Genomic DNA, 12,450 nt, shown 5'->3' on the forward strand with positions numbered 1-12,450 from the left:
ACAGATGTAACTGGGGAAAATGGATCTCTGCTTTGTGTGCTTTGGGGCACGAAGAGGATAAGTCATTATATTAGCTCAGAATGCTACATGTAGTATTTGTCAATAATACAAGAGATTGAAGGATTCATTGCTGTTCCTTCTATCTGTTTATGACCTGACACTGGCAAATCAGGCCTCATGATCATGCCTTGGAAGTACATCACAAAAATCTACTGGAGGAAATCCAAATCCTATGTCACCCCAGGATATAGCTTGAAGGAGAGTTTAAGGATGCATTCCAGATCAAATTTAATAGGCATAATAAGAAATTTCAAGAATTTTGATCTCTCTCATTTGCCCAGCCATCATCCTTCTCATTCTGTCAGAGGACTTATAGTTCTCCAAACGGACTATGGGATCCTAGGTCTCCTTTTATATTATCAAGTAAGAAGCTTATCAAGAAACATTAACTGAGTTAACCAATTAACAGGTCTCTTACTTCACTGGTAAATATGTGTATCATCTCATTTGGTTTCTAAATGAATACGGCACCCCCACCATTTAGCATTGTGGTAATTTTTGAACACTAGTTCCTTTTTTTATTCTAGTTTAATTAATTCTGTGTTAAATATGCACTTACTGTATTTGTTACCTTTCTCCACTTATGCTCTTTTGCTCCTAATGATGACCTTGATTTGATATAGAAGTCAAAACATTGAAGATTTACTTTAGTTTAATTAAAGTTATTTTGTTCATAAAGCAGTATGTATTCATTAAACCTTCAGAATTATACCATTGTGAATTATACTAGCAGACACCATTACAAGGAATGCACTGTAGCAAACTATAGAAAAGCCAGCCTTTGCTTATCGGCATAAATAATATGGTAAAGAAAATTCACAACAGCAGGCCTTCTATATAATCTGTTTCTTTGGTTCCTGTGAATTTGCTATAGTGAAAGTTAACTATTATTATCAAACAATTCATCTATTTAAAATTGACTTTTGAATGAATTAGAGAATTTGTACATTAACATTATCACTTTCATTGTAGTTGAAATGAATTTATAATTTCAGACCTGAATTTAACACTACTGCTCAGTATATTCTTCAAGTTGATGACTTCTTTCTTTTCTATCTTCATAGAGTAAGTATTAAGTATTCATATTTTTAACCTTCAGAAGTGTTTCAATTGTTTTAAAATTCTGGTGGTAAAACCAAGTTTAGGATAGTTAAAATTACAGAAGTGACCTGTACGTAGGCTGTTCAATAAGCTGTAAGACTATATTTATACAGAAAACAGATTACCTTTAATCGTCATCATTTACATGGTCTTTTTCGAAGTAACTATCGTGAGACGTGATGCATTTGACCCAACGTTACGTCCACTTCTTAAACACGTGTGAAAGTCCATATTTTGAGAGTTCTTTCAAAACCGCCTCCGCAGCTTTTACACATGCTTTGTTGCTTTCGAAATGGCGGCCTCTTAGTGGTTTCTTGAGCTGAGGAAACAGCCAAAAATCGCATGGTGCAAGATCAGGACTGTATGGAGGGTGTGGTAGGATATCTATGTTGTTCTTCTGCAAAACGTCCACTGCACCACCAGCAATATGTGGCCTTGCATTATCGTGGTGCAATAAGAAGCCATTCTTCAGCAATGGACACTTCCTTTTGACGTGCTATACCATTGTCCGTAAAACATCCGCATAGTATGAGCTGTTTACAGTATTCCCGGGTTCTACAGCATGTTGGTAAACAATGCCTTCGTAATCAAAAAACATTATGGTCATAACTTTACCAGCCGATTTTACAGTTTTTGCTTTCTTGGGGGTAGGCAAAGATGGATACTTCCATTCACTGCTTTGTTGTTTCATTGTAGGGTCATAGTGATACAACCAAGCTTCATCTGCTGTAATGATGCATTTTAAGAAGTTGTCGCCTTCTTGTTCCAGTCTTTCTTTCCATTCTGTGCACACATCCACTCGATGCTGCATTTGCTCCAGTGTCAAGAGTTTGGGAATCCAGGTTCTGATTTCATTGAGTGCAAAAGAAGTACTTTCCTTACTTTTTTCATTATAAACTAACCTAACCTAACTTAAACTAACCTAACCAATAAAGGTTACGTTAATTTATAATGATTTCCAACCGATAAAGGGTAGTTAGTTTATAATGATTTCTGATTTCATTGAGTGCAAAAGAAGTACTTTCCTTACTTTTTTTCATTATAAACTAACCCAACCTAGCCTAACCTAAGTGGTTATAATTTCTATTGAGAATGAAAACTTATATATAAAACCTATAAACATATTTTTATTACATTTACCAGACTCCTCTAGGAATTATTCACTTTAACCAGTAGTTATTAATGATAACCGGTAATTATTAATAATAACCGGATTTATCACTTTGTCCGTAACACATATACTAAAAGAATATTCACCTGTCCTTGTTAGGTCCTTCACCTGGTGCTGTAGTTTACTCAGCTCAGGAAAAGTCCCATAGGAATGGAAAGACTGTGTAATAGTTCATTGTAGTAGAGAGATGCAGTAGTAGAATTGTGGTGAAGATTTTAGAAAAATTGGTAAAAACATGTAGAAATGGGTTGGCAGACAAGCTATACTTTACAAAGAATAGCATGGGTTTACTAAAGGACATTTCTGAGCAAATTTGCTCATATTTTATAATAATGTTACTGATGATTTGGATAAAGAGAATCATTGCATTATAATGCAGTTGGACTTTGTTAAGGCATTTGACAAGGTACTGCACGTTAGACTGTTGCTTAAATAGAGGATGTAGGAATGAAATATAAACTGTTGATTTGCTTGAGAGAGAGTAACTGATGGACAGGCATCAGAAAGTGGTAGATTGGGGGGGGGGATATCTACTCCAGATTTTAGGTGACAAGTGTTGTTCCACATGGAACAGTCCTTGATTTATTGCTTTTCATTACATACATTAATGATACTGAAAAGGATCTGATAGAAGATGTTTCATTGTTTGTTAAAGATGAAAAGATAAGTTGAAGAATGGTACTAATATGCAGCACTTGTAGAATAATGTGAATACACTGGAACTGTGGCAAATTATAATGGTTGTCATTTCAGTGTTATTAAAAGTTTTACATTGACATATAATATTGATGAAATCATGCTTGGAGAAAGTGGTAAATTTAGGGATGTTGTAGGTTATAGTGCATACAAAGTTAAAGTTCAAAAATCACATAAAAAATTGTAAATATAACTTAGAGCATAATTATGATATTAAAATGAACATTGACAAGGATAATAGGCAATTTGACCACTTAATGTGGCTTTGTTATGACTACATCTGGACTGCACAGGTTTGGTCTTCTGTGTTACAAGGGAGATCAAGATAGTGTGTAGAGGGTGCAAAGAAGACTTAAAAAGATGATATCAAGATTATTTGTGGAATAATTATGATGACAGATTAAGAGCATGTGGACTGCAAACTGATAAAGAGGAAAAAGAGGAGTGATATGATAGAGGCCTATAAACTTCTGAAAGGGTCTTATAGATTATTATTTGATGAAATTTTTCATTATGTGGAAGGCAAGGAGAGGACAAAGGTAGGGGGGGGGGTGCATCCGCCCATGGTAGTTGAATCTGTGTGCAATGTATCTAACATGAATGAGTTTAAGAGAAAGTATGAGAACTGGTTTGGATGATGTTTTCCATAATAATAATGATACTACTACTAATAATAATTTTGTGTATATATATATATATATATATATATATATCAAAAAATTCATATCTAATCACAGAAAATATTTAAAAGATTTATTGAGAAGGATGATAGTTTTGTTCTTCCATATGAAATATCCCAGTTAATTTTTTTTTGTATTTTTCAGTTGGCTATGCAATAACTTTAAATAATCCATATTACTAAATATCTGTTATTATTCTTAAGGCATTACTGGATCTTATTAGAATTTCTAAAGGAAAACTGAGTTTTTCAGATCATAAATTTAAATTGTTCTATTATTCTATGGAATTGTTAATGATAGTAACAATTCAAGAATAACAAGCACTGAATTTTTTGCAGAGAAAAAAAAATTACTTATTCTTGTAGATAAGCATATGTTGGTTAGATATACTTTTAATTTTTTAGGAAATGACAACATAAATTAAATTACTAATTATAAAAACTTTAATAACTACCTATATTTCGGCAATGGTACATTGTCATCTTCAGGGGCCACAAAACAATGATGTGTGCATGCAGGAACTCACACTAAGCAAAATGAGGCTGAAGAACGGCAACTGAAGTTGGTCCTAGAGTCCTAAAAGGTGCCTCCTAGTGGGCTAAATTGGGCTGTCTTTGTCACTGGGCTGACGATTTAGAATGTAAGCTTCCCAAATTTGGGGCAATTTTATGCACCCAAATTTGTTGAGGTTTGAGAAGTTTTTCAGAACTGAGACTAATTCAAGAAATAATCTTTCATACTTGTACTTGCTGCAGTGTAATAAAGTGGCCTTCTTCCAGCATATTCTGTGGTAGGTGTCCAATACGTGGTCAGCAAGTCCTGAGTGACTGCTGTATTAGTGAAACTGGATGTAGTTCTTGTGTTCAGATATTCTGATATTGGCTGTCCTGCCTGTTTGGCCATAGTAGGACAATTTTCAACTGCAAGGGACCTCATATACTCCAGGTATGTCTAGGGGAAGTGGTTAGTCTTTGGTGGTGCAGATAAGAGATGCCAATTTCTTATGTGGTTTGTAAATAGTTGTGAGGTCATTTTTTTGTTTTTTTTTAAAGATTTTTGTTAGGTTTTTGGATATACCTCAGAATATGGAACGATGATAGATTTAGAGTATCTCTGGGGGGGTTAACTGGTTTTAATATTTTTTGGGGGGGTTATGGCCATTGGCTGAGAAGATGTTAAGGATATGGTTAAGTTCAGTAGTTAGGGCATTGTTATCTGAACTGATTAATTTTGGCCTGTTATATAGGGTTTTTATAATCCCATATTGCTGGGAGGTGGGTGGTGTGACTGCTGGTGAATGTATCTACCTGTATGTGTATTAGATGATGTGTATGTAGTAGAATTAGTAGAAGTTGTTGGTACAGGAAGCTGCCTGCATGGTTCAGTTTTTGTTCTAAATGGATCACTTTTATCATAACATTTCAAAAAAAAGTTTCAAAATGATATTAGCAATTCTGTTTTGGCTGGATCATTTAAATGAAATTTTAGTTAAAATTTTCAGTGAATTGTTTTTTCGATGAATTGCATTTTTGACAAATTGTTCATTCGATGAATTGTGTTTCAATTAACTGTTTTTCGATTAATTTTCATGGAACCGATTTTTATATCCTTACTGACAACTTCACCACATGCCTCTGTGGCAGAATCAATCAATGTCAATTTGCTATGGAATCTCCAAGGTATGGTTCTTGTTTTCAAACTTTTTCATTTTTTCATGTATTTGAGTCCACAATTCACCTCTGAAAACCGTTCAACTTTGATTCATTTTAAAACTTTCTTGCACACTTTTCAATATGAAATCCAATTTTTTTCCTGCTCAAAACTAAGTAGGGACCACTTCCTATTTCAAAACCTCTGTATATTCTTGTGTCCTGAACTAGTGGGAAAAACTTGCTATCAGCTATAACATAGTTAATGAGACCATGTGAATTTGCGCACATTTTTATGTTGGAACATGGTGATAGTAATAAGTAATCTAAGTCATGAACAGAAATCCAGCAGGCATTTACTGTTATTATTAGCTTTGCACTTTTCTCCAAATTTCCCCCAAACATTTCTATATGTCTGGTAATTGTTTCCTACTCTGCTTGTTAAGTTTTAAAAGAGGTATACTGTGAGTAGACATATCGATACAAAATTAATAACGGAAAAAACTCGCCTACAAAGATTATTTAATAGTATAATTTTCACATGTGTGTGTCACAGGCATCTTCAGCTCAAATTAAACAATAACTGACAATTCCAAAAAAAATGCCACCTAAGTAGCTGATGTAAGATAACTAAAAAAGGTCAATAAATTTCCTAAAAAAAAAAATAAATAAATAAAAAATTAATACAATAAAAAGTTAGGAAAGATTAGCTGATTTGTATGATTTGTAAAGTACTATCTCCCATAAAGGGGATAGACATAATAACATGCATTCCTATCCCGTATGTACACAAGGCATCAGTGAACGTATAGCAAAAGTTTTAAAACCACTGAATATTTTTGTTGCCTTTCGACCGTTTAGAAAACTCTCCACCTTTCTCACTTCTCCTCAGGACAAGCTTCCACATCTTAATCATCCAGGTGTCTACTAGATTCCGTGCTCTTGTGGATTATCTTATTTCGGACAAACGGGAAGATCTGCCTCTATTAGAAGAACACCAATCTTATATTGAATACTTTAAACCTGAAAAGTCTGGACTTGCAGAACATACCATCTTCACTAGACATAGGGTTCATTGGAGAAAGACAAGAGTTCTTCACAAAAGTCAGTTCCTCATGGAACGCCTTTATAAAGAAACATGTGAAACTCTGCTTCATTCTCCTAACTTAAACAGATCCGATTGCTTATGTGTATCCCCTTTATGGGAGATGGTACTTTACAAATCAGCTAATCTTTCCTAACTTTTTATTGTATTAATTAATTAATTTATTTATTTTATTTTATTTTATTTTTTAGGAAATTTATTGACCTTTTTAGTTATCTTACACCAGCTACTTAGGTGGCGTTTTTTTTTGGAATTGTCAGTTATTGTTTAATTTGAGCTTAATATATACTGAAGATGCCTGTGACACACAGGCGAAAATTATACTATTAAATAATCTTTGTATGTGAGATTTTTCCGTTATTAATTTTGTATCGTTACTCTGCTTGTTGATTAATTTTAATGGTGTGGATGAGAACACAGACTTGATAAGAAAATAACTGATAATAACAAAGACTGTTAAGAAAAGTCACACTTTTCCCCCCTGATATTATTTGAACTATTTAAATTTGCAATGCATACAGGCTATTTTACATGGAAAGGGAAAAATATAAAAACAATTAGATGGGACAGCAATGGGCTTCCCCCCCCCCCCCCCACCAACTCCCACATAGAACACTTGGAAAAGCTAGCTCTCATACAGCCACACTCAAACCAGTGCTTTGGCTATGCTATGTTGATGATGTTTTTGCTATTTGGCTACATAGCCCAGCATATTGGATACATTCTTAGCACATTTAAATAACCAACACCCCATAATCCAATTTACAATGGAGCTGGAAGCTAACGACTCTGTCCTTCCTGCATAAATTAATCACACATCTTCCAGATGGTTCCTTATCTTTTTCGGTTTATAGAAAACCCACACATACAGGGAGATACACAAACAATCACACCATCATGCATCTCAGCAGTATGATATCCTAAAAACACTAACCCACAGAGCTAGAATTATTTGTTCCAATGACAATGCTCTCACTGCTGAACTCACTCACTTATGTTATACCTTCTTAGTCAGTGGCTATAATCCCCATAAGATAGACAAAATACTAAATGCTCCCCAGAAATCCCCTCCCCACTGTCTATCTACCACAGAAGACTACAACAAAACTGTCACCATCCCACACATAGATATCTGTAAAGATATCTAGAATGCTTAATAAACATCAGCTATGCACCATATTTAAACCATATGTCTAATTGGAAACTCTCATCCATTCATTCACCCAAGGACAGAATCTCTTCTTTATCACATCTCTGAGTCTATGAAGTACCCTGTTCATGTGATCAAGCTTATTATGGATAGACAGGAAGAACTGTGGACATATGCCTCAATGAACATAAAAAATACATCTGGCACTATTGCTATGGCAAGTCAAGTCTAGCAGACCATACCTTGGATACCCCCCCTGCACACAGGATCAATTGGAAAAAAACAAAAGTGCTGCACAGAAGTCATTATAAGGCAGAGAGATTGTTCTTGGAATCAACAGAAGCCTTGAAACATACTCCAAACCTCAACAAGTTAGGCTGTATAAATTTGCCAAAGATTTGGGAGATTAATACCTGCTTTCTCTCTCTGTCCATTTTTTTTTTCTCCCAATGTAGATGGCACCTAATTAGGACTTTAGTCTTTGTGTTGTATGTTACAATTGTTCAAACTAGTGCCATTGTTATCCCGGATTGTTGTTGTTTTGCATACTGTGACAAACTGTTTTTGTGCTCTGAAGATGCTGGTTAGAATACCAGCAAAATATCAGCAATAAGTTAATAAATAGTTATTTTCTTCTCAGTCTCTGTTCTCATCTATACCGTTAAAATTAATCAACATGTATGATGAACACATAAGCCTTTCCACACATTTCCTACTCTGCTGTTTAGATCTCCATCAAGGACCAACTTTTCCTTTTTCATCGAACCAGCTGCCTCCTCTAATGCCTCATAAAATTCGTCTATTTCTTCCTTGGTGGGACAATAAGCATAAATCGCATTGTCCAGTTCCTCATTCTGATATATGCCCACATCACTCTACTTGGTATTCAAAAGCCTGTCATTCAAGAAGATTATCCTCATATTTAGTGTTGAATACGATTGCTACTCCCTTTTTTTCCCTGATTGTTATTGCCTGAATGTAGCATTTTGAACAGGAGTTGAGTTACAGGTTGTATATTTTCATACTGAGTTACATATGGAGCTTACTTTGAACTTGTTTCCTCCAAATAAAACACAGTACATAATTTTGACTGTTATTTATAATATTTGTTACTAAAGTTTCTTAATATTTTCAATAAAGATTTACATTAAAAAAAACCATTTTATCTTATTTTTAGTTATTTATTTATTTTCAAAGCACTGTATTTAAATTATGAGAATGCTTAGATTGTTCCATTTATAATATTGTAGAACTATTTTTAACTAACAGCATGTGCTAAAGAATGAAAAAAATTAAATTTTCAACAGTTATTTTATTAATTCCTGATGGACCAGATTTGATGGCACAGATATGAATATTGTGAATTATTTGATTAATTTATGATAGACCTCTGTGAATTCATACTTGTCATGAAAAAGGCTTATATCTTAATTGAAAATATTGAAATTATCCAAGTAGAATAATAACTCAGATGCTTCAACTTTGTGTGTGTGTGTGTTTAATTTATTTTCTTTTAAACAATTTTTAATATTAATTCTTATGAATTTTAATGTTTTTTGATAGCACAAAACAACTTTTGAACTGCACCAAGCATTAGGCACTGATTATAGAACTGTAGCAGCCTGTTCTGTTAGTTTCAAGGAAATCTTAGCTGAGACTCATGGTAGATATCATGGTAAACAACAATTCATTGGTAAGTATAATATAGTTTTAATTTATTTTGATCTAAACGTGAATGCTTAAGAAAGTACATTAATTTAAAAACTTTTTTCTTTCAGCTCCATACACAAGAAGTTGTAGAACAATTTTGTAGAGCAACAGCTGTAGTTGTAGAACAAATGGTACTGACATTCTATAGAATGTCAGTGCCATTTGTGGTCAAGTACAAAGAAGAAACAACTGAAGGTTGTAGCCTTTAGAGAAAACTGTGTAAGAAAGATTGTTCCAAGCACAGAGGCAAATGAAATGAAAGAGAAGACAAGGTGTTGATGTGATATGTTTTGTGCTTCACTGTTGATTTAGACAGTAAATGGATGTTGACTTGTTTGTTTGTCTGTAGACTTGAGGGAAAAGTGGATGAGGTGTGTGCCAGTTGAGTGGATTTGATTTTTTTTAATTTGATTTTTTTTTTTTTTTTTTATGGAGCAAAGACATCAAGGGTCATACTGTGCTCAGGACACAGGTCACAGCAGTACATTTGGCAATCAGTTAGTAGGACAATCACAAACATCCATGCCCTTGGCAGAATTTGAACCCACAGCCTCTTGGCTGGAAAGTGGATACACTAACCACTTGGACAACCAGGCTGGTGCCAGTTGAGTGGAACAGTGCCCATTAAAATAACTGTAGAAGATGCATAAGGCAAAACATTGTCTGTTAGATAAGGACTGGAATGACTCTTTGAGACTGGCAGCATCAGTTAACCATATTATTCTTTTCTGAATGGGATTTGGCATATTTAGAGAGGTTTTAGTGTGTCACTCCATATGTGAGAACAGTATTCTAAGGTAGAACAGATTTGGAATTGACATGCTGTTAGGTGTTGTTTGTGTGAGAAGTAGTGTCTTGAGTAGAAGATGCCTAGTTGATTGAAGGTAGAGGAGAATACGGATGTACTTATGTCCAGAGAGAGATTAGAGATTTCATTCATTCCAATGAGAAGTATCTGATTTCTGGTGTAGATTTAGGTATTATCAAATGTGAGAGGAGAAGTGAAGTGTGGTCTTTCTTGTATGAAATAAAATTAGATTATGTTTTGGTGGCATTAAAGTTGACAAGGTTGTCCTCACCCCAATGAAATAGGACAAGAAGATCAGTGTTAAACTTGTTTATAGATCCTGTAGCTTAGGATATACGAACATTGCATGCTTTCAAGATGAAAAAGAGGAGGAAAATGGAAAGTACTGTCATCAGCAAAACTATGTAGTATAGAAGGTTGTGTATGGGCAATAGTATAGAACATTGGTGTGTGCTCTGGCTTTGGGCAGGATATCTGAAGAAAGAAAGCCATGCCAATTCACTGAATGACCAGAGAGGAAATTTGCAATTCAGTTGTAGAGGGTTGACAGTAGGCCTTTGTGCTAGATTTACTGAAATGCTCTGTAAATGTCCAGAGCATAGGTTTCACCAAACCTTTTCCATAACTTGTGTTCATATATGGGTGTTTTGGTAAGGAGATCTACTGTGGATTGTGAATAATGGTATCCATATTGGTGGTCACGGATTAAAAGATTGGTTTTCAGGTACTAAAGGATTTGTTTGTTGTGTGAGCATAATGGGACAAAGTTTGATGGCTGGCTTTTATCTCTTTCTTTTGGACGAATATAAGCTTGTTATGGAGTACGAATATTCAACACAGTTGCTAAAGGATGCCATCAGGACTAGAAGAATTAGTGGTAATCTTATATCTAAACCTCACATGAGAAGTAACAAATCCTATAACATAACATTCCATATTGGGAAAGTGGTCAAGGAGAAATGAGAAATCTTTTAACAAGTTTCTCGAAAAGTTTGAGGTTGCATTCATTAGAGAAACCATATGGTAAACGCTGATAGAAAATAGAATAGATGAAAAGAAAGAAGAATGAGGAGTTGGTTTGATATATTTGAGTTGAAATTTGTATGGATGTAGAGCAGTGGCTGCTTATGTTCTTATATGATTAGAGGAAAGCAGAGATATGGTACTGACCAGTTTTCATTTGATCATTGCCTATGAAATACCTGCAAAAAGATATAATTCTGAAAGCGAGTGTCTGTGAGAAAGTGACTGGATAGTAAAGGGGGAAATTTCTCTAGATAAGTAAAGGGGGAAAATGCTTACAAAATTGACCACTAACTGTTGAACTTTTATGAAAATCATAAAATTTATAAATTTATGTTAATAAATTTATCTACATGAGCCAGAAAATTAGTACATTGCTGATTGCTTACGTATTCATGAAATTATATTCCTTTGAATTTTAATGTATTTTTATAGTATATATGGTCTTAATTTGTGTTAGTCTTAGTTCAGGCACATCCAGGAAATGCATCCCATGTGTAATTCACAACTGCCCTGTACAATAATTGTGTTATTAGTAGTCAAGTTATTTGTAATTAACTCTCTCTCTCTCGTTGAGGACTGTTTACTTAAATTAAACCTTGGCCAAAAATTTTTATTCTTGTTTAATCCTTTAACCAACCTCTATATACACCCTCTGTCCAAAAAGAAACTGAACTTTTCGAACATAGAAGAAACCTGCTGTATCTTTTTGTTGTCGAAAGCAGCAACCTTCATTAGTGTTGTATAAACTGTTTATGACATGACATTTGTTTCATTAGAAACTGAGTTATAGTGCCAAGAGTGACAGTGTGTTTTGACGAACGGTTGGAAAATGAGTTTCAAACAGAGAGCTGCAATTGACTTTTTTGTTAAACTTGGTAAAAGTTTTACCGAAATGCATCAAATGCTTCAAAAAGCATATGGTGATGAATGCTTATCCCATGCTCAAGTTTACGAGTGGTTTAAGCAATTTCAAAGTGGTCATGAGACACTTGAGGACGACGACAAGCCGGGCCATCCAAAAACTGGGTTGAGTGAAGTTAACATCCAAAAAGTGCATGATTTTATCAAAGAAAACCCGAAATCATCCATGAGATGAATTGGGGATTCGAAAATCAACTGTGCACAACATTTTGACTGAGAGTTTGGTTTGGGCCTTCGTAAATTGATTTCGCGATTTGTTCCTCACAAGTTGACCGACGACCAAAAATGTATCGAAATGAAACTGCAAGGACCTCATTAAAACCGCTTGTAAGGACTCAAACTTCCTTGAAATGATAGTTACTGGTGACAAAAC

At 34.4% G+C, this 12,450-nt stretch overlaps 1 protein-coding gene across 5 annotated transcripts in view; it reads left to right on the forward strand.

Moving 5' to 3' along the window:
- LOC150110185 (protein fantom-like) overlaps positions 1-12,450 on the forward strand; it is a 588,918-nt gene that overhangs the window by 342,331 nt on the left and 234,137 nt on the right. For all 5 annotated transcript variants that reach the window (XR_016548253.1, XR_016548255.1, XR_016548256.1 and 2 more), the window contains exons 21-22: positions 1,056-1,125; positions 9,176-9,305. Coding sequence is in view for 2 of the 5 variants with exons in the window: in XM_090391966.1 (XP_090248092.1) it covers positions 1,056-1,125; positions 9,176-9,305 (200 nt within the window). In the remaining 3 variants the exon portion in view is untranslated. The remainder of the gene's footprint in view (positions 1-1,055; positions 1,126-9,175; positions 9,306-12,450) is intronic.

The sequence above is a fragment of the Typopeltis vanoorti genome, chromosome 1 (assembly GCF_054136105.1).
Source record: "Typopeltis vanoorti isolate ZY-2024b chromosome 1, IOZ_Tvanoo_1.0, whole genome shotgun sequence".
Classification (NCBI taxonomy): domain Eukaryota; kingdom Metazoa; phylum Arthropoda; class Arachnida; order Uropygi; family Thelyphonidae; genus Typopeltis; species Typopeltis vanoorti.